General features: G+C 43.2%; 1 protein-coding gene across 1 annotated transcript; it reads left to right on the top strand.

Annotated features, from left to right (window-relative positions):
- Positions 1–59: 59 nt before the first annotated feature.
- nid2b (nidogen 2b (osteonidogen)) lies at positions 60–20,701 on the top strand. Its single transcript, XM_079583842.1, is given in 20 exon segments — positions 60–341; positions 573–698; positions 700–873; positions 1,398–1,624; positions 2,334–2,734; positions 2,829–3,074; positions 3,180–3,380; positions 4,333–4,557; positions 4,664–4,810; positions 5,836–5,964; positions 7,898–8,020; positions 8,325–8,561; positions 9,664–9,888; positions 17,367–17,536; positions 17,639–17,768; positions 18,066–18,237; positions 19,316–19,473; positions 19,867–19,990; positions 20,094–20,200; positions 20,298–20,701. Coding segments are annotated over 20 exon segments (3,519 nt in total). The 5' UTR covers positions 60–146; the 3' UTR covers positions 20,300–20,701.
- Positions 20,702–21,347: the final 646 nt, after the last annotated feature.

Raw genomic sequence — 21,347 nt, 5'->3', positions numbered from 1 at the left:
AAACCCTCCCATGGATTTTTTTGGTAACTATGTGGTTTGTGGTTGAGGCATCCTTTCATTTTAAATCACCACATGGTCACATCTCATAAACTTCTTCTGGGACAATTATATTCAAGTGCTCCAGATCGAAGCTGCTTCGTCTCGAAATGAAGAACTGCTGGGTATTTGCTTTACTTTTTACAAATGTTTATTTCATGAATGCGATTCAAAAGGACGCACTTTTCCCTTTCGGATTATCTGAAGGCGATTCAGTTCTTCAAGAAGGTGATGATGAAGTGTCTGAAGCCCTGAAGCTAAAAAAGCCATTACACTTCTACAACGTGCTGTTCAACGTTCTTTATGTAAGCCACACTATTTGTTTTCATTGCCATTACATAAAAAATAAAGTTTTATTTTATTTTAGCATGAATGTTGCAACCAGATCTATTGAGCATGTGGAGTCTGAAGTTTAACATTTAATTTAATTGTTATTGTTGTCATACAAACTCATGAGCAAAAATATTAAAATGCATCCAATTATTTCAATATGAAAAGTCTTGAGTTATCACACAGGGATCTTCTCCATTCCTCAGGTTGCCACAAATGGCTTCTTGTCCCTTCAGCTTCCTCCTGAAGAAAGTCAGTATTTAAAAACCATGTTTCCTCTGAGCTTCTCCGCAATAGCACCTTTCCTGACAGACATTAGTTCATGGACAGAAAGGATCTGTGTTTTACCGTGTGGAGGAATCAATGGATGTATTAAACCGGGCTTCCGAAATGGTGCAGCGTGGTTTCACTGGTTCTACATTTAAGTCCAGCCACATGGTCATCACCACATGGGACAACGTTGCATGTGAAGAGGACAGGCTACTCCAGTCACCATATTTACATTGTGTAACATTCTTTTCTATTCCTTCATCGTGCCTTTTTGGTACACTTTATTTGGTAACACTTTATTTTACAGTGTCCTTGTTACATATGTTACATGTTACTGTAGTAATAACAGTAAATTAAGCATTATTAGATTCAATTAACCCTCAACCAAAACCTAATCCCCTAACCCTATTGTTAATTATTATTGCTCAGTACTTAAACATATAATTACACTGAATCAATGACACCTTACAATAACCCTTTATTTTAATGTGTCCATGTTACAGTGTATTTATGCATTTACGTACTGTGTAATAATAATTAACTCAATGTATACTATATAGTTAGGGTTAGGATCTGGGGTTTAATTTAGGGTTAGTTGCATAATTATGCATAATTTATAGTTATCAGTAACTACATGTAACAAGGAAATGGTCAAATAAAGTGTTAGCGCCTTTTTACCTAATGATTCAAAGACAGTAATATTTAGATTTTTTAATGCTATTATTATCAATATTAACAATGTTGTTCTGACCTGCATGCAGGTAACCAGTTTCCAGGTTGTGTTGGCTGGTAATAAATCAGATACATATGCCTTGTTCCTGTATCCCGAGGATGAGCAGCAGATGCTAAATATCAGTCACAGTTATACTAACATGTCAAAAGAACATGCTAAACTCCAGGTTGGTTTTAGTAGAGGTGATACGTCTACCACAGAAGAGCTGTTCTACAGTCTGATTGGCTCTGATGAGACCACCAATAAGCTCCATAAGTGAGTGCATGAAACCTTTTTGATTATCTTATATATTTATCTCTGCAATAAAACATTACTTATTTAATGCTGAATTATATGTTTATTTATTTTTGCTTATTGTTAATTCATTTGAACTGATAATAAAGCATAAAACATGATAAAACATCTAAAACGTATGAATCAATTACAACATTTCTGTTGTAAAAAAATTATATAAAAATGTAAATTAAGGTTGCGTCAGGCTGTAAAATGGCAAGTGGTGCAATTCTCTCATAACTTTATGATATTTTTAAATGACCATATATGATATTTGCAAGTTTTTCCACTTCAAGCCCATGGGCGTGACATTTTCGAAACATGCGTGAAACAGTTGACCAGTCACAACACATTTGTTCAGCCAACCAGTCAGAGCACATTGTGCTTTTCAGAGGGAGGGGTTTCATAAAATTAAATCAAATAAATAAAATATATTTTATTAAAAATTTAAAGATAAAATGTAAGTTTTTTTTTAATATTCAGGTATGAAAACCTATTCCAGTAGAAACAAATTCAAGACTTTGAAAAAGGGCATAACAGGTCCCCTTTAATGAATTAGATTTGTTAACAAATGAGACCTTACTGTAAAGTGTTACCATACATGCTTTAAAAGAACTGTTCATTGTTAACTCATGCTAACAACAGTGTTAACTAACTGAACCTTATGGTAAATTGCCTATGCAACTCTCAGGGCAGGGAACACCGGGTTAAATGGACTGTGGATTTTCCACATCGGAACCAGCCGCTTCCCATTCCAGAAGGTAGTTCCTGCTTCAGTCTCCAAGTCTGATTCTATGGGTTTTGGCAGCTTGCGCAACACCACAGATGAAGATTTCTACATTACAGAAAAATCAAACACAGCTGCATATAAATCTACTTCTGAGGCCCAAGTGGACACCCTAGCTTCACTCGTTCAACAACCATTAAAACCAAACCAAGAACTACATGCTAGTTCAAATAATGGAACCAAAATGTGTGGCGTGCACTTGAAATTCTGCTCCCAGGATGGTTACTGCACAGACTATGCAACTGGTCCATGCTGTCATTGCCGTTCTGGTTACTATGGGAGTGGCAGACAATGTTTACCCATGGGTGAGCTTCTGTAGTTTAGTATGTTATTTTCATATAATTTCTTATGACTATGATACCATAAATACAAAAGTGGAAGGTAAGACTGTTTTTACAGGTATTTCTCAGCCTTTAAGTGGAAAGCTGAGTGGAAGTGTTTCTGTCGGAGACACTAAAGCTCAGCTAAACAATGTGGACATGCATGGCTTTGCTGTGGTGGGAGAAGGACGCGTGTACGTCTCCATCAGTCCTGTCCCAGCTCAGGCAGGATGGGCTCTGATGGCTGTGAGCCCACTGGTCTCCATATTTGGCTGGCTGTTTGCTCTTGAGCTCCAAAACCATCCAAATGGCTTCAGCATAACTGGTATTATTGTTTTATTGTTGCTGTTTTTTCTAATCTGAAGCTTCATTACATTATATGTTTACAGTTATCATGTCACTCTAATGAAGAAAAACATATTTTCTTCAGGTGCTGAGTTTTCTCATTGGGCAGAACTGGTTTTCAGCCCACAAGGCCAGCGTTTTACCATTATTCAAGAGGCTAAAGGAATGGATTCATTCAACCACTTGACGTTTAACATAATGATCAATGGAGATTTACCTACCATTCCCAATGGTGCTAAAATAAATATCCTGCCATATAAAGAGACCTACCAATACAACCAATCAGGTAATTATTGTAAGCAATCTAGGAGTCTGACTAGGGTTCAATAATTCCACATGATTTTAAGTGTGATGTTGCTTTTAAACAAACAGTTCAATAAACAAGACGTTTAAACTAACATGTGTTTAAGACAAACATCAAAAAAAAAAAAAAAAAAAAAAATGTTTTCCAAACCTGTAAGTTCACTTAAAAACCAATAAATCGCCAACACTAACGCACAGACTGACCGTCTGGCACTCAAAACAGAAATAGGGAGTATGGAAGCCCATTTCTGCCACATAAGAAAAAAAATCATGATTAGGTAAGTTATAACATATAAAGTCATAACTATCCCTCAAACAGAAAACTGAAATTTGAAATTATGATTATGCTAAGACACTATGATATAAAAAGTCATAATCATGACATTAAGGTGAAATTATGCAATGTCATAGTTATAACACAATTACATTTTGATTTAGTTGTGATTTATCTCATAATTTAGATTTTCTGTCATAATTATAACTTTATCTCATATAGATATGTTGTAACAAAAGTAAATTTTGATGCATCTCATCATTTCAACTTTGTGTCTTAATAATAACTTTATCTCATGAATTTGAAATAACACATTAAGTCATAATTTTTAGATAAAATGTCATAATTATCACATAAATGTAAAAATTATGAGAAAATACAATACATATTACAAATAATGTAAATTGAGAAAAGTCAATTATGACTTATGACTAAGTTCGACTTGTCATGTCATGATGAATTTTTATCTCGTATTTTTTCAAAATCTCAAAATCAAAATCTCATCATTATCACTTAATATGCCATAATTTCAAATGTGTATGTCATAATTTTGTCAGAGCTGTCACATATTTTAAAAGCAATAAGCCACTCAAGTCTAAAGTTACTGCTTTAATATGTGTTATTTGAGCATTATGGGTTATGCATTTTGTTTCTGGCTCAGTTGTGACATCATCATCACTGCAAAAGTACATGGTTGTGTCAGAAAATGGTGGATCCGAGACATTCTCTTACCGCCTACACCAGAATTTAAGTTTCCGAAACTGTGAGCATGGCCCATGGACCATACCGGACTTTCAGGAGGTGAATGTGGAGCATCTGATGGTCACGTTAACAGAAGGAACCACCCTTAGATATGCCATAATCAACCAAGTGGGACCTGTAGGAGGTTAGAACATACTATTAACCAAACCTGACTAAGTCATTAGTTCTATTTCACATAATTTTGGATCTTGTTGAGGACTTTGAACATTTCTTTATCTGTACGTTATCAGGTGAGCTCCCTGGGCTTGTGGAGTTGAACCCCTGTTCAACTGGGAAGCACCATTGTGACCCCATGGCCCTCTGTCTGCCAGGGGATGGCGTTCAGTACCACTGTCAGTGTGCCATGGGCTTTCAGGGGGATGGACGCAACTGCTATGGTACAGATCTTTTAGTGTTCATCTTTGATATATTTTGACATTGAGCCAACTGCTTAATCTCTAATTCCCTTAGAGACTGTGGGCCCTATCTTGCACCCAGCGCAATTTATTTTGTACACCGACGCATGTATCATTCCTATTTTGCAACCGCGCACAGCAGACTTTTTCCTTCACAGACGCACGTCGAATGAACTTGCGCTCCCGGGGGCGGTTCAGCGAAAAGAGGAGGCGTGTTCCGGTGCAAACGTTCCCTGGTGCTATTTTGCAGTTTAAGAAAACAATTCCGCCACAGACCAGGAAAAAAATAGTCTAAAGTCAGTGCCGTGTTATTCATTTGCTATTTTAAGTGCGCATGCTTGGCCATAATGTAGCGGGTGCACAGCGTGCATACACTTTGATTCTCTCATCTACACAGACGCAGCAGTTTTCATTTTTGCAAATCATACATTATTACAAGGAAAAATATTAACACACGAGGGAAATCATTGTTGTGTCCATGAAGATGTGAAAAAATAGGCATAAATCTAGCTTACACATTTACCTGAATTATTATACGCCTGTTTAACCGAAGCTAATTTGGGTGGGTTTCTCCCATCCCCATACATTGTCTCTTCTCTGTCTTTTACGGCCCTGACGAGAACGTCGGTCTCCTCGGCTGTGAATCGCTCCTGGCGTGCGCCTGGCAAATCCGCCGTTATAATAGCAATCCGCCATGGAACAAGCGCGCCTGCTCTTAAAGGGAATGTGAGAGGACGCTCTGATTGGTTTATTTCACATTACGCCCAAACCACACCTATGAATAATGTAGCTACTTCAGACCAACCCATTTTAGATTTGCGTCGGGTACAAGAGTCATTTATGCCGCCGGTAAAATAGGGCCCACAAAGATACTTGCGTTTCGCACTTGATACTTGCGTTTCAGATCCTTAAAATAGGGCCCTGTGTGTCATCTTCTGATGCCTTTAATAAATGACTGCCTTAGTTAAAGTGCTCTATGGCTCTCTTGGGTTTAATCTGTGATCCAGATGTAGATGAGTGTGCCGATGTTCTCAGTTCCTGTGGTCCTCACTCTGAGTGTGTGAACATGCCGGGTGGCCATCACTGCCACTGTGAACCTGGCTATGAGTTTGACCTCGATTTGCATGTGTGTGTGGGTAAGTGTTCTGCGTTTTGTAATGTGTGTATGAGAATTTCGGTGTTGTCGCATTAAGAGTGAACCAAAAGACAATTTAAAATCTGATTTGAGCGGCCAGATCATCCAGGCTGAGACGCATTTTTAAAAATCTGTTTGCAATCATACTTCATACCACCTCCAAATGTGGTTTGAATCAGATTTGGAAATAATCTGATGTTGTTGTTTTTTTGTTTTTCTGTCGAGACTTCTGAAAACCCATCTGGATAAAATCTGAATATGAAAAAAAAAAAAGATGTTTGCTGGCTGTCTAAACATAGCCTTAAACGCCTGTGTTTTGATCTGGAGATCCTGTACTCTTATGCAAACCCTATCGCACAACAGTAAAAACATGGATTGCCGGAGAAGTGTTTTGTCATAAATTACAGAAAATTCTGTCAATGGTGGACAGAAATATCACGCAAAAAAGGGTGCTCTTCCAAAAATCAGCAGTTAATCATAGCCGTGATTATATTCAGACCAACAGAGCTACTTATGTAAAATGACTTCTAGTAATGATTGCTTTCGAAACATTGTTTCACTTATCTTATTTTGTTTAAGATATCAAGCTGTGTATCAAGCTGGCTAAGTCATGTGGTTTCAGAGACTGGTGCTGCATCCTAATTGAACACTATCGATCCTAAATAGTATTCAAAAATTCTAAAATTAGTGTGTCCCAAATTGTAGTATGTTGAAGTGAGTATCCCAAAGGTACTTGTATAGTTCACTGTTTCTGGTGGAGATTTGAAGTGCAGATCCATGCAAGAAGTTAACATTGAGCATCCTGTTTTAGACACAATATTTCCAATTACGTTTTTTTTGGACCAACAATGAAAACTGGTCCCAACTAAGCCAAAGCAGAATCAACCATGGGCAACTCCAAGCAAAACACAGCAGTGTTGTTTGTATTTCTGAATAAATCTGCATTTTGAACAAATCATTTGAGTAAATGATTCAATGACTCACTAACTTCGCAAATAACTCTCATTAGATTATTAGTAGACTGTTTGCTGTTAATATCTGTTAACTCTTTATTGTAATTCTCCCCAACAGACATTCTACCAACTATAAGTAACTTTGCAACTTCATGTCAACTGATATTAACCTTAACAGTCTACTAATGCTCTAATAACACTTTAATGAGAGTTAGTAGACATGTAAGTGCAACGTTACTTCTAGTCAACAGAATGAGTTGAGGGACCATCAAAATAAAGTGAAACCGCAGCCTGCCGCGCACCCTGATCCCGTTAAAAATTGACAACCTGAACTAAAGCCCAATTTATGCTTCTGCGTCGAACTCCCGCCATAGCTACGTCGTAGGCTGTGTGTAGCACGCGTACCCTTCGGGGTACCCTGACGTGGACCTCTCCAAAAATGTAACAACGCATCAATTCTATGCGGACCGCAAGCGCTGTGATTGGTCTGCTAGGAACCCTCCATCAGGTTTCACATGCTCCCTCTGCATGTGTAATTGTGCGTCAACGCGGACAACGACGCAGAAGTGTAAAATGAAAACCAACGCGTAGCCAACAGCGTAGGTCCGACGCAGAAGTATAAATCAGCCTTAACTGTTGCGTAAATTTACACGTTTCTGTATTTACATTCTTATGTTGTCACTTTGTTTACATTTTACTATGGGATGGCCAAAAGCTAAAATTTACAAATGTCTGTGTGGATCATTTGTAAAATCATATGTAAATGACAGAAATTCAATTCAATGGAACGATTCATGTAAGAATTGTTTTGTGTATGATTTAAAGTGATTCATGAATCGTGATCATTCAACCCTTTTTCATTATTGAGGCCCATTGACTTTACAAGTGAATTACAAGTGTAATAATTGATATAACCGCACATGTGGTGCACATTCACACATCTCATTTCAGAGGAGGCCCATCATTCTCTTCTTTTTGCAGATATCAACGAGTGTTTTCTGCAGCTCTGTCATCCGTTAGCTTCCTGCTCCAACACCCAGGGCTCGTTCCACTGCCAGTGTTGGCCTGAATACAAGGGTGACGGCTTCCTCTGCCAGCCACCACGTAAACCACACATTTATCAAGGAACACACAATGCTTCCTCCCTTGTCAGCTCAGTACCAGTCTGTTCTCTTTGCTTATAACACAGGAGAAGTCCAGCAAACAAATCAAGTCAAATATTATGTTCAGTGTCGCATTATAAACCAATTGAAAACAAATGCATTGTTTAATCATTCATTATGTGGTTGAAAACAACTAGAACATGTTCCTTGAACAACATCTTTTGTTCCAGGAATGATTAATCATATCATTGCATGTACTGAATTCCCATCAATGTTCTTTGGTCCTATGTTTATTTCTACACTAGAGACGCCAAAACCCTCATTAACTATGTGCCAGCAACACAGAGACAGTCTGCAAGAGAGTCTACGCATGTATCGTGGCCTGGAAGCCTTCGTTCCTCAGTGTGATGAGAAAGGGCAGCACAAACCCCTGCAGTGCCTGGGCACCACTGGACACTGTTGGTGTGTGGACAGTAGAGGTCAGGAGAGACTGGGTACCAGGACAATGCCTGGCACAGTACATGCCAACTGTGATCAGCCAGGTATGGATTTGTAGTTTCATCCCCTCACGGTCCGTTAGGATCATTTTGATATTTTAGGATATATATTTAAAAGTTTGGGAAAACTTTTTTAAAGAAGTTTATGTTCACCAAGTCTGCATTCATATTATTATACAGTAACAACTGTACAATTATGAAAGGTTATTACAATTTAGGAATAACTGTTTTCTTAGATGTATTTTAAAATGTAATTTATTCCCGTGATCAAACTGAATTTTCAGCATCATTACCCCAGTCTTCAGTGTCACATGATCCTTCAGAGTCACATGATCCTTCAGAAATCATCCCAATAAAGATTTCTTATTATTATCATCAGTGTTGAAAACAGGTGTGCAACAAGTTTCGTGGAAACGGTGATACATTTTCTTTCAAGATTATTTTAATAGAAAGTAAAACAAACAGCACTGATTTGAAATATAAATATTTTTTAAAATTATACTTTTCTTTACTGTCTTTTGATCAATTTAATGCATGCTTTCAAGAATAAAAGGTATTAATGTATATAAAAGGTTTCTAGTTCAAATAAATGCTGTTCTAATGAACTTTCTATTCTTTAAAGAATAAAAATGATTGGATACGGAGCCCCTAAAGGGACATGGTTATGAAAAACATTTGAATGCTTGCGCCCTCCTGCAAAACTTTTGCGTTCTCCTGAGAAACTTGAGATTATATTTTAATATTATTATTTTACACATACATATAGTGAATCTCAACAGAGTCTAGCATTTTGTTTTAATTTTGATATTTATTCTGCTCTAATATCTCAGTTCATTGAAATTCAGGTTATTTAAAAAAAGTTGCAGTATGTTGCCAAATCCGAGACATTTAAAACACAAGGACACACTTCCTGTTCCTCACTGTTGAATTGTGGGAGTGATATGCAGTTCCAACTATATATGACATAATTATCCTTCATGAGACGGCCTTACTGTAATTAACGCTGACATAGTCATTCATTGAGGCAAATATGGATGCGGTCAATGGTCACAGATTTGAAAGAATTTCAGGAAAATGTCTTCACAGTGTTTTCCAAAAGAAACATTACTCAGTAAAATTGACACTGTGTACTGTGTCTCTTACTCAGCTGCCCTGGTTCCCCGTGTGGAGACTGTGTGCGAGCGCTGGAAGCTTTCACTCATGAGTCACTATAGCGGTCAGCCGTCCCCTCAGGATTACATGCCCCTGTGTGACGCTCATGGGAATTTCCTGCCTGTGCAATGTTACGGCAACAGCAGTTTCTGCTGGTGTGTGGACCACCAAGGCGTGGAAATTATTGGAACCCGGTCCTACAATGATGTAAAGCCCCCCTGTGAGTAATGAAGTTATTTTGGACTGATTACGTTGAAAATACCGAAACCAAATCGCAAGGGCCCCCCCAAATGACGGCGGCCCGTAGAATCATCACATTTCTCCCCTCTAGCGACAGCCCTGAATTTCAACAAAACTCTGATAACAGGCAGAATACTAAGATAAAGTGAGCAGTATTCGTTTCATGGGATTTCAATATGGCTGCCCCCATGAGGGGGTGACCCTGCCAATTTAAAATGTGACAGTTTTGAACTCATGTGAGTGTTTTTTAATCGTATTTTTCAATTCATTTTTGGGGGTTAAAACACTTTTTACAGTGATACTTTGTACACTTTTGAAGTAGGCTACTTCTCGACTTAGGCTACGTCTATATAAATACAATACATTTGAAAACTGCGTTCTCTTACGTAGAGTTCTCTCGTACTGCGTCGAAGAACGCTACGGGAAAGATATTTCTTTGTCGAGATTGAAGCCTAAAATTAATCCTTAATTTTGTAATAATGTAAAACGCTTTTCTGAAGCATACAACCTAGGCGGAGCAATACAGCTCACCCATTGGCTGCTCTGCCAGAAAAGCACAGCCTATGCGAGGCCAGGACGCTGACCAATGAGGACGCTTCGCGCCCTTCTGCGTCACCTCCCGCCCAAACAGGCGTGGCCTAGGCCTATAAATACGAGCATAGCTGTCTAACACGCCGATTTTTCTTAAATTCAACGAAGCTGCACGCATCGCTGGATTGATTCGAGCCGCCACAGCCGTTTGGAACAAGCACCTCAGCAGGACGAGCCCTTACCTGAAGCCGCTGGTCATCGCCGCCTTCAGCCGCCGTTCCCTGCTGCGCTTCTCCGGCGTGGAATATCCTTTCAGTTTTGTGTGTGTTTTGTGTGTGTGTTCGCCTACCGCGTCACACATTTTTTCCTCACAAAAGAGCAACGAGTGTCTTTTTAAAGATGTCTCGCGTTTCCTGCGGCTCCTGCCGAGCCGCGCTCATCGACGGGGACCACCACGAACTGTGTGTTTCCTGCTTGGGCGAGGAACATGCAGCTCTCGCTCTCGGTGATGGCGGCTGCCATCACTGCGACATGATGCCAATCGCGACTCTGCGGACTCGCCTTGCATCTTTCGCCGAGACTGCTCAACCGCCCCCTGTAGCGCCGCGCCGTAAGAAGCGCCGCGCTCAGCGGGTCCCGGAACCTCCCTCCACGAGGAGCTCGCCGCCGCCACCGCCGCTAGCTCCTCTCAACGTGTCGCTTGAGTCGCTCACCGACGGACAACAGCCGCAGCACGCCGCTTTGTCCGTTATGGAGGACGACCAGCAAGCCGTATCAGAGGGGGATGACGATTGCTGTTCGCTTCTCGCTTCGGAGAGCGAGGGATGGGCGAGCTCTGTGGACCTCCCCTCCCCCGCCGTTCCGGAACGTCGAGGAGGGAAGATCAGCATCGAAGCAGAGCTGATGCGTCTGCTCACACAGGCCGTGTCGAGCCTCGGCCTCGAGTGGTCGACGCCCGAACAACCTGCACTCAACCGGCTGGATGGCCGCTTCCTCGCTGGAGACCGCGCTGCGCCCCCCTCCAGACACGCACACTTTCTTCCTGAGCTTCACGAAGAGGTAGCGAAATCGTGGAAGGCGCCATTTTCAGCCAGAGTACGTACTTCTGCCTCGCCAGCATTCTCCGTAGTGGACGGTGCTCGCGACAGAGGCTACCACGCTCTCCCTCCGGTCGAGGAGGCTGTAGCGACTCACCTTTGCCCACCCTCTGCTGGACGGCGGGCTAAGGGAGTCCTACCATCTAAAGCTTGCCGCACTTCGTCAGCCCTGAACGGCCGCGTGTATTCCGCCGCCGGACAAGCTGCATCGGCGCTGCACACCATGGCGGTGCTCCAAATCCACCAGGCTAACCTCCTCTGCAAGCTAGACGAGGAAGGCCCGGGCGCGATCAGTGTTCCGGACTTACGTAGCGCCACAGACCTCGCTCTTCGCGCTACAAAGTCCGCCGCACACGCCATCGGCAGGATTATGGCCTCAGCTACTGTTTCCGAGAGACATTTGTGGCTGACTCTCTCCGAAATGGCGGAGTCGGAGCGCTCTGCGTTCCTCGACGCTCCCATTTCACCGACTGGCCTCTTCGGATCCTCCGTGAAGGACTTCGCGGACCGATTCGCCGAGGTACAGAAGACTTCGCAGGCCATGAGACATTTTCTGCCAAAGCGCTCCAGTTCCGCAACAGGCCGCCCTAAACAGCCGCCTGCCCGAACTCAGCAGCGCCCCGCGCCCGCCGCACCGGCCCAGCAGCAGCAGGCCCGAGAGAGACCACGGTCTCGCTCCGCCGGACGCCGCCCGCCACCGCGTGGTCCTCGGCCCAAGATCTCACTCAAGCCCGAGGCCTCGGCGCCATCCTAGCCCTGCTAGGAAAACGACGGTGTTCGGGTCCCGCTGCGGCCGGACTTCCACCAAAGATTTTCGCTTGTACAGCCCTAAGTTCCGTGTTTGTACCAGTGTATTTAGCAGCCAACAAACCGGCCGTAAAGCCCGTTTGCCTGCACACAAACGCCGTTTTCACGGCGACCCAGATAAATCTAAAAAAGAGTTTAATTTCTGGTGTTCCGGCCAAGGCCGATGGTGTAATGTGTGTAACTGCAATGCCCACCCAGTGCCCATTCATTCACACAAGCACAGCCCCGTTCAACACAGGGTTTGCACACATAAAATCGGCTCACACCGATTGTGCTTTACGTGTAGTGAGCGTGCCCACTGTCCAGTGCCCACAACCACTACACACTGCACGTTCCGCGGTTTCTGTAAAAACGAAACTAACGAACGGTCAGTCAGTACACAAACACAGTGTCCCCGGTGTTATAAATGTGCCCGCTACCAAGCGCCCACGTTTATTCACAAACATAACGAGCCCCGTAGGGCTCGCCCCGCGTACTCTCTCTCAACTCAGAGAGTCGAGCGCGCGCGGGACGCATACTGTGTTAAACATGTCCCCCGCCTCAGACGCCACGGCGTCCATGTTACAGCACACGGTTGCTCTCGTGTCGCCGCCATTTCGCGACCAGGGCCCAGATTACATTCAACCCCTAGTCACACGTGCACATGCATGGGAAAGACTTCCCGGGGTCTCAGAATGGGTGCTAGAGACTATAAAAAGAGGCTATTCGCTACAGTTTCATCGACGCCCTCCCCGTTTCACGGGAAAAGTCGAAACCACGGTAAAAACAGAAGTAGCACATCTACTTCGAGCCGAAATAGCGAAGCTATTGAGCAAAGGGGCCATAGAGCCTTTATCTCAAGCTCAGAGCGAAGGGGGTCTGTACAGCAGATATTTCCTGGTACCGAAGAAAGACGGGGGTCTCAGACCCATTTTAGATCTAAGGCGTCTGAACAAAACGCTAACAAAGCGGAAGTTCAGAATGCTCACGACCAGAAAAATCCTCGCGCAAATTCGCCGAGGAGACTGGTTTATGGCGATAGATCTGAAAGACGCGTATTTTCACATACAAATTGCGTCACGTCACAGGCGATTTTTGAGATTCGCCTTCGAGGGCCGGGCATATCAGTACACAGTCCTGCCATTCGGCCTATCCCTAGCACCTCGTACATTTACAGTGTGCATGGACGCGGCGCTGGCACCCCTGAGACTCCGAGGCGTTCGAATTCTGAACTATTTGGACGATTGGCTGATTCTAGCTCAATCGCCGTCAGAACTCGCTCACCACAAGACGCTAATACTCGATCACCTCGAGTGCTTAGGTCTGAGAGTCAATTGGGAGAAAAGTTCACTGTTTCCCAGTCAAAGGATCTCCTTTTTAGGACTGGATCTGAACTCACTGTCTATGACAGCACGTCTGTCATCACAGCGCAGGCGAAATACCCTGCAAATGGCGAAATCCTTCCGCAGCGGCCACATAGTGCCGCTCAGGAGATTTCAGAAAATGCTGGGCCTCATGGCCTCAGCCTCTACAGTGCTGCAGTTGGGCCTGCTGCGCATGCGCCCACTACAGTTCTGGTTGAGAACGCGCGTACCGCGCCGAGCATGGTTACACGGTCGTTATCGCCTCAAGGTCACTCAGGAATGCATTTCAGCCCTGACACCATGGAGAGCGTCAGACTGGTACCGGTCAGGTGTAAGCCTGGGGACTTCCTCGAGCCTGAAGGTGGTGTCCACGGACGCGTCCACCTCAGGCTGGGGAGCACTGCTCGACGGCAGACCGCTCTTTGGCCAATGGGCAGAGCGAGCCAAACTACCGCACATAAACTGCCTGGAAATGATGGCGGTGGACTTTGCGCTGAGGCGTTTCTGTCCCCGGATAAAAGGACACCACGTCCTGGTCCGCTCGGACAACGTGTCGGTAGTAGCCTACATAAACCACCAGGGTGGCCTGAGGTCCCGAAACCTATTCAGGTTAGCGGAACGCATACTGGTGTGGGCCCAGCACAACCTGCGCTCGTTAAGAGCAATACACGTGCCAGGCCACTTGAACGTAGGCCCGGACAGACTCTCACGGAACAATGTTCCTACGGGAGAGTGGTCCCTACACACACAGACAGTGCGTCTGCTGTGGAAAAGGTTCGGCAGAGCGGAAATAGACCTGTTTGCAAACCAGGAGAACGCTCACTGCCCAGAATTCTTTTCGAAGAGCGCGAACGCGCTGGCCAGAGTCTGGCCCCGCCGTCCGCTCTATGCCTTTCCTCCTGTCTCACTCCTGCCTCAAGTGCTGGAGCGTATCAAGGAGAGCGGATGCTCGGTACTATTGGTTGCTCCATACTGGACGAATCAGACCTGGTTCCCAGCTTTGATGCGACTGAAAAGTACTGCCCCGTGGCCGATTCCAGTGAGGAGAGACCTCCTCTCACAGGCCAAGGGCGCGATTCTGCATCCTCACCCCGAGCTTTGGTCCCTACACGTATGGGCCATAAACGGGTACCCGCTAACCTCCCAAGAGGAGTGTTAGACACGATCGAGCAAGCTAGGGCCCCGTCTACTAGACGGCTCTACGCTTCCAAATGGTCGGTGTTCTCTGGATGGTGTTCAGATCAAGGTCTGTCACCACTTCAGTGTGGAGAACCGGAGATTCTCTCCTTCTTGCAAGAGCTATTGGATAAGGGAAGAACCCCATCCACGCTCAAAGTCTATGTGGCTGCCATATCAGCGTTCGTTAATCCAACGCTTGGCCGTTCACTAGGCAGGAACGACCTGGTGGTCCGCTTCCTGAGAGGCGCCAGGAGGTTAAACCCTCCAAGGCCTCCTTCAGTCCCCGTTTGGGACCTTTCTACAGTGTTGAACGCTATGAAAGGGGCCCCTTTCGAGCCTATTCACTCAGTTGACATGAAACACCTGTCTTTCAAGACCGTGTTTCTTTTGGCTCTCGCTTCAGTGAAGCGTGTGGGAGACTTGCAAGCGCTCTCAGTGAGAGCTTCTTGTATGGAGTTCGGGCCAAACGACTCTGTAGTCGTATTGAAACCGAAGCATGGGTACGTGCCTAAGTCCCTCAACACACCGTTCAGGGCTCAGGTCATCTCCCTGTCGGCCCTGCCGGCTTCAGAGGACGGAAATAGCTCCCTTTGCCCGGTCAGGGCATTAATAGCTTATGTGTCCCGCTCCGCTGTTTTTCGACAGACGGAGCAGCTCCTTGTTTCGTTCAGCGGACGCTCCAAGGGGCGAGCCGCGACGAAACAGAGTCTGTCTCGATGGGTAGTGGACGCCATTGCGCTAGCCTACGCATCTAGAGGTTTGGAATGCCCTTTGGGCATCAGAGCACACTCCACGAGAGGCATGGCCTCTTCATGGGCTTGGTATAGCGGAATCTCGTTACAAGATATCTGTATGGCGGCAGGCTGGGCCTCCCCGTCTACATTTATTAGGTTCTATAACCTAGAGGTTCCTGCGTTGCAGGCTAAACTGCTCTCGGTCTAGAAGACTATGCATTAGTGTCCTGCCCCGCGCTGCGGCCCAGGTCACTTCAGTGTTAATATGTATATGTGTTCCTGCCCCGCTGTGCGGCCCAGGTCACTTCAATGTTTAAGCATCACTCACTGACAATGTGTCCCATGAGCATGCTATTACCCCTCATATATATCTATATTACATATATATGCTATTATGCCTTAAGAGGCACTACTATAAAGGGATGATGCTAATTTAGCCGCTCTCCCTATACTTCTTGGGGTAGGCACTTGTATACCAGGGCGCGCGCGCCCTTAGGTGTCTGTGTCGGTCCAAGAGCACGCACGGCGTTTTACATGGGGTTCCCGTAGCGTTCTTCGACGCAGTACGAGAGAACTCTACGTAAGAGAACGTACTCGGTTACTAACGTAACCTCGGTTCTCTCTAGAAGAGGGAACGAGTACTGCGTCTCATGGCCGTGCGTGTCCGCGCTGCGTCGCTTCATTGACGAAAATCGGCGTGTTAGACAGCTATGCTCGTATTTATAGGCCTAGGCCACGCCTGTTTGGGCGGGAGGTGACGCAGAAGGGCGCGAAGCGTCCTCATTGGTCAGCGTCCTGGCCTCGCATAGGCTGTGCTTTTCTGGCAGAGCAGCCAATGGGTGAGCTGTATTGCTCCGCCTAGGTTGTATGCTTCAGAAAAGCGTTTTACATTATTACAAAATTAAGGATTAATTTTAGGCTTCAATCTCGACAAAGAAATATCTTTCCCGTAGCGTTCTTCGACGCAGTACTCGTTCCCTCTTCTAGAGAGAACCGAGGTTACGTTAGTAACCGAGTACGTTTTCGTTTAAAAACACTCTCCGTCCACACTACGTCCACACTACGTTTCTGACGTTTCAGTGTGGATGAGAAACTTTTGGAAAACGCTAAATTCACCTTACTGCGCATGTGTAAAACCTCACAAAAGCTCACTGAGATGATTCAGATGGAAAAATAAACAATACAGTTATCGCGCAATTCTTCTGACAGGATAATTTTATTTAGCAAAATGCCTCACCATTCACCTATGTGTCCAGGTCTCACTCAGTCACCATATGTTTAGTCTTAAACGCAACTGCTCTTAAGAATTGCCGCAGGACAGCAAATTTGAGTACATTTTCTGTCATCTTTGCAGGACTGTGATATGAAGAGTGTGCAAAGTAACATATTTTAGAAACAGAGTGAAAGTGAACAGCACATAACAGCGGTATAAACATGAATATCTATTGGTATAATATGCGTCAGATGACTAATCTTACGTCATCTGTTTTAAATACCTCCGTTTTGACAGTACACTACAACGCGAAAACTGCATTTTCAAATTTATCCACTTTGGAGAGCGTTTTCATCAATAAAAACACTGTCTCAGTGTGGACGGAAGACCAAAACGGAGAGAAAAAGATGCGTTTTCAAACGAAAATGTATTAGTGTGGACAAGGCCTTGTATACCATAGATTAGTGAAGTGCTGCACATGATTATATCAAGAAAAGAAAAATTGTGTAGCCCTAGATTGTCATATTATAATGTCTCTTCTTTTTACCTGTCAGGTATCTCAGGTGATGCCCCCCCATTGAATAATGCATTGACGTATCCTGTCATAAGCTCCTCCCCTTCAGGGCCTGCTATCCTTTATGCACAAGCCTCACAGATTGTAGTCATTCCTCTTGATGAAACAGACCCAGTTCAAGAAAAATCCACTGTTTTACTGGCCTTAAAGGTAGACCCTCATAACCACAATACGTGATTATATCCAAATTCAAAACCTATTGCTGTCTTGTTCTAATTAATCGTGAAAAATAATGCTTGAATATCATTGCAGGACTCCGTTGTGATCGGAATGGACTATGACTGTCAGGAGAACATGTTATATTGGACAGATTTTGGACGACATACCATTAACAGAGTGGTCTTAGTATTTGGGTCTCAGCCAGAGGCTATTATCAGCCAAGGTAATATCTATCTATCTATCCATCAACCCATCCATCAACCCATGCATCCATCCATCCATCTATTATGGGGACTATAGCCAGTTAGCCACTATGTTAAGACTGAGTCTTAAAAATTAGTCTGACCAACTAGTATAAGCAAGGGGTAATTAGTCTTACTTTTCAGATTCAAAAATATAGATTCGTAAATAGACCAAATTACTTTCTTTTTTTCCCATTTACTTTATGAATAACTTGTAAAACTAGTCTCAGCAGTTTATGCAACTGACTCCCAGATTCCATATCAATGTGAAATTCCAGGCTTGGTCCAGCCAGAGGGAATTGCAGTGGACACTGTGCACAGGAAGCTGTTCTGGGTGGACAGTGGGAAAGACAGGATTGAGACATCTGGTCTGGATGGCAGGAACAGAAAAGTGCTGATTGATTCTGATTTGGTCAATCCAAGAGCCATCATAGTAGACGCTAAGAGTGGGTCAGTGAGATGAGATCAAAATCCTTAATTTGCTGTATATGCATTTTTATATACACATTTCTGTCATGAAACACTATGGCGCAGGCTGATAGGTCCTTAACTCAATCTGCTGGGTGCGCGAAGGCCGTTCCTAACCCCAGTGATTTGAGCTCTGACGTCCATAGTGCCCTTGTCATGGCCAAAGACACCGCTCCTGCTTGGATTCCTGCACCGCCAGCACCATCCAGCCGGCACCGCCCTGTTCACCTGCTCCCTACCGGTCATCTCGTCCGACACCATGGCGCATTCTCTGTACTATGAAACTTACCTCTGTGATTGTCTCCACATCTTCATCTCCTTGAATTCTCTCTCCAGTCTCCAGTTTTCCTTGTAAAGGATACATGTACTTACATCTTTGAAGACAGCAACATTCTGGTACGAGTGTGGTCCAGCTCACCTGGCCTTGGACTGTTCCTCGTCTTCTCATCAGTTGATATTTTCTGAAATACTCACCTTGTAAAGCTTGTAAATACACTACTTGATTGTGTATTCACCATCTCTCTGTGAGTCTGTTCCCTGACTAAATGGGATGGATCTATCAGCCTGCGCCCTCTAGAGTTTTATGGCTGAACTAGATATATATTCAAAAGTTGTGGGTCAATAAGAGTTTTATAAGTCTCTTGTGCTCATCCATCAGAAATCATTCTAAAATGGTTAATTGAAATATTTATTATTATCATAAATGTTGAATACGGTTATGCTGCATAATATTTATGTGAAAACAGTAATACATTTGTTTTCAGGATACTTGAATTAATAGAAATTTCAAAGGAACAGCATTTATATGACATATACATCTTTTGTAACATAAACAAATTCTTTACTGTTACTTTTGGTCAATTTAATGCATCCTCGCTGAATTACTTTCAAATTAAATCTTGCTGACCCCAAATTTTTGAATGGTAGTGTATGTTATATATTTTGTATAATAATGAGCATATATATTGACATCTTCATTATGTATTAAATGCAATAAACATTAATATATGCACTTACCTGTTTTGTTTGAAAGTGATAATCTACTGTATGTGTTCTTCAGAACCTTATATTGGACCGACTGGAACCGTGATGCTCCCAAAATAGAGAGCTCATCATTGGAGGGACATAACAGGAAAGTCCTGGTGCAAGTGGGTCTCATGTTGCCCAATGCCTTGACACTGGACTTCACCACAAATCACCTGTGCTGGGCAGATGCAGGTACGAGTCTTTTTAAAATATAATATCTGACTTTATCAGCTAGCTACATATAAGGCATTGTCACGAGTACTGTGCAGTTAAACACAAACAAGAGCAAAACATGAATAACATGAAACTAGAGACTTTAATGAACAAGGAGAATGAATAAAGCAACTACACATTTAACATTGACGACGACAAACCCAGAACTGAGAAAACTATGGGCTTATATACACAGTAAATGATGATCAACAAAAGAAATAACATTTGTCTAACTAATTAGAAACCATAGTAACAAACAAACAATGTCAAGAACTCAGGCATCCAGAAAAGTGAAATCAAAACCAACACTGCACATGACTGTTACAATCATATGCAGTACAATATTAAGATAAAAGTCAACTAAATCCCCAGGCTCAAAGAAACTGGAGTGCATATCTCCAGATGGGACTCAGAGACGTGTGTTCCAGGATGCTTTGGACTATCCGTTCAGCCTGGCCGTCTATAACAGCCACTTTTACTACACTGACTGGGAGAGGTGAGTCTCTGACACATGCTTATACTTACAGCTCTATGGACTTGAATGAGCATGATCTGGCTGGCTCAGTGTTTCCTTATTCATGATGAGAATGTCCTTACAGAGATGGGATACTGGTGATAGATCAAATCACTGGGAAAAACACAGCTTATGTTCCTATTCAGCAGTCACACTTGTATGGGATTACAGTTATTCCATCACAGTGCCTATGTAAGTATGCAAATAACATATCTTTTATGTATATATATATATATGAAAGCAGTACAGAATTCCTGATCACTCTGTTCGTTTCTGTTTTTTTTTATAGAGACCTGCAGACTTATGGATTATTGGTTCTGCAACAGAAATGTCAGAAAATAAATGACAACGAAACTAAACAAAATTCACTGGAAAATTATTTTGCATTTAAGAAAATGCCACCCTGTGTTATTTTAGAATTATCTATAGGTTTTAGTAATATGTTTTTTTATTTTTATTTTCATAGTTTACTAATTTGACCATGTGCTATTGTAATTTTTTGTAGGTTTTTTTTTTTCAATTAAATAGATTCGTTTTACTTACTGATAATAATCCGATGCCACCCTAAACAACCTAAAATACTGCCTGAAGTTGAAGTTCAGTATTTTCACCAATAGGTGGCGCCACTAACTAACTAATTGAAATAATAGTTCACTACTAAAGCCTGAATAAACTAGATGAAGATGTCAAAGCAGATGAAGATTTTAGCTTTTTATTTTTTGCAGATAAACAATTTTTTTTCAATTATAAATATATGAAACAAAATTCAACTAAAATTAAGTTTTATAATTTTAATAAATAGGTCTTTCATATCAGTGCATTACTTTCATGTGATGCCCGTCAAGCATAATGCACAGGATAAGTGCAATTTGGCCCTCAACCACAACGGAAAATTCCCACTGTCTAAAATAATGTTGACACATAACGGTTCATTTTAGTCTGACTCTGTCAGTAAGGCCAAAAATACAAGAGTTCCATGAACAGAGAGAATTGCTCCCACAACTCCTCGCCCTTGTCTTCGCATGATTCCAAACCTATGTTGTTCTGCTTGGTTAGAAAAGCCTAGTTTCACTTTATTCTCTCGTCCATGGGAAGGTGTGGAATAATATTTGAGCATTGCCATGGGGTTTCTGTAAACCCACGGTTTGATATTGCTAAACAAACAGGATGGGTTGCCCACAAGGCACAATAACCGCCAACAGACGGCAAGACTTCACCACTGCAGAGGCCAGACCTCCCAGCCTGTGGAGGGCAGCCAACACTGGCTTCTATCCTTCAGCCTCAGACCCCACAGCAGGTCAGAGGGTTCAATACAGTTTACTCAACAGAGTAGCCATAT

The sequence above is a fragment of the Phoxinus phoxinus genome, assembly GCF_949152265.1.
Source record: "Phoxinus phoxinus genome assembly, chromosome: 16".
NCBI lineage: Eukaryota > Metazoa > Chordata > Actinopteri > Cypriniformes > Leuciscidae > Phoxinus > Phoxinus phoxinus.
Note: the sequence above shows the minus strand (reverse complement) of the source record. Positions and strands in the feature narration are given on the sequence as shown.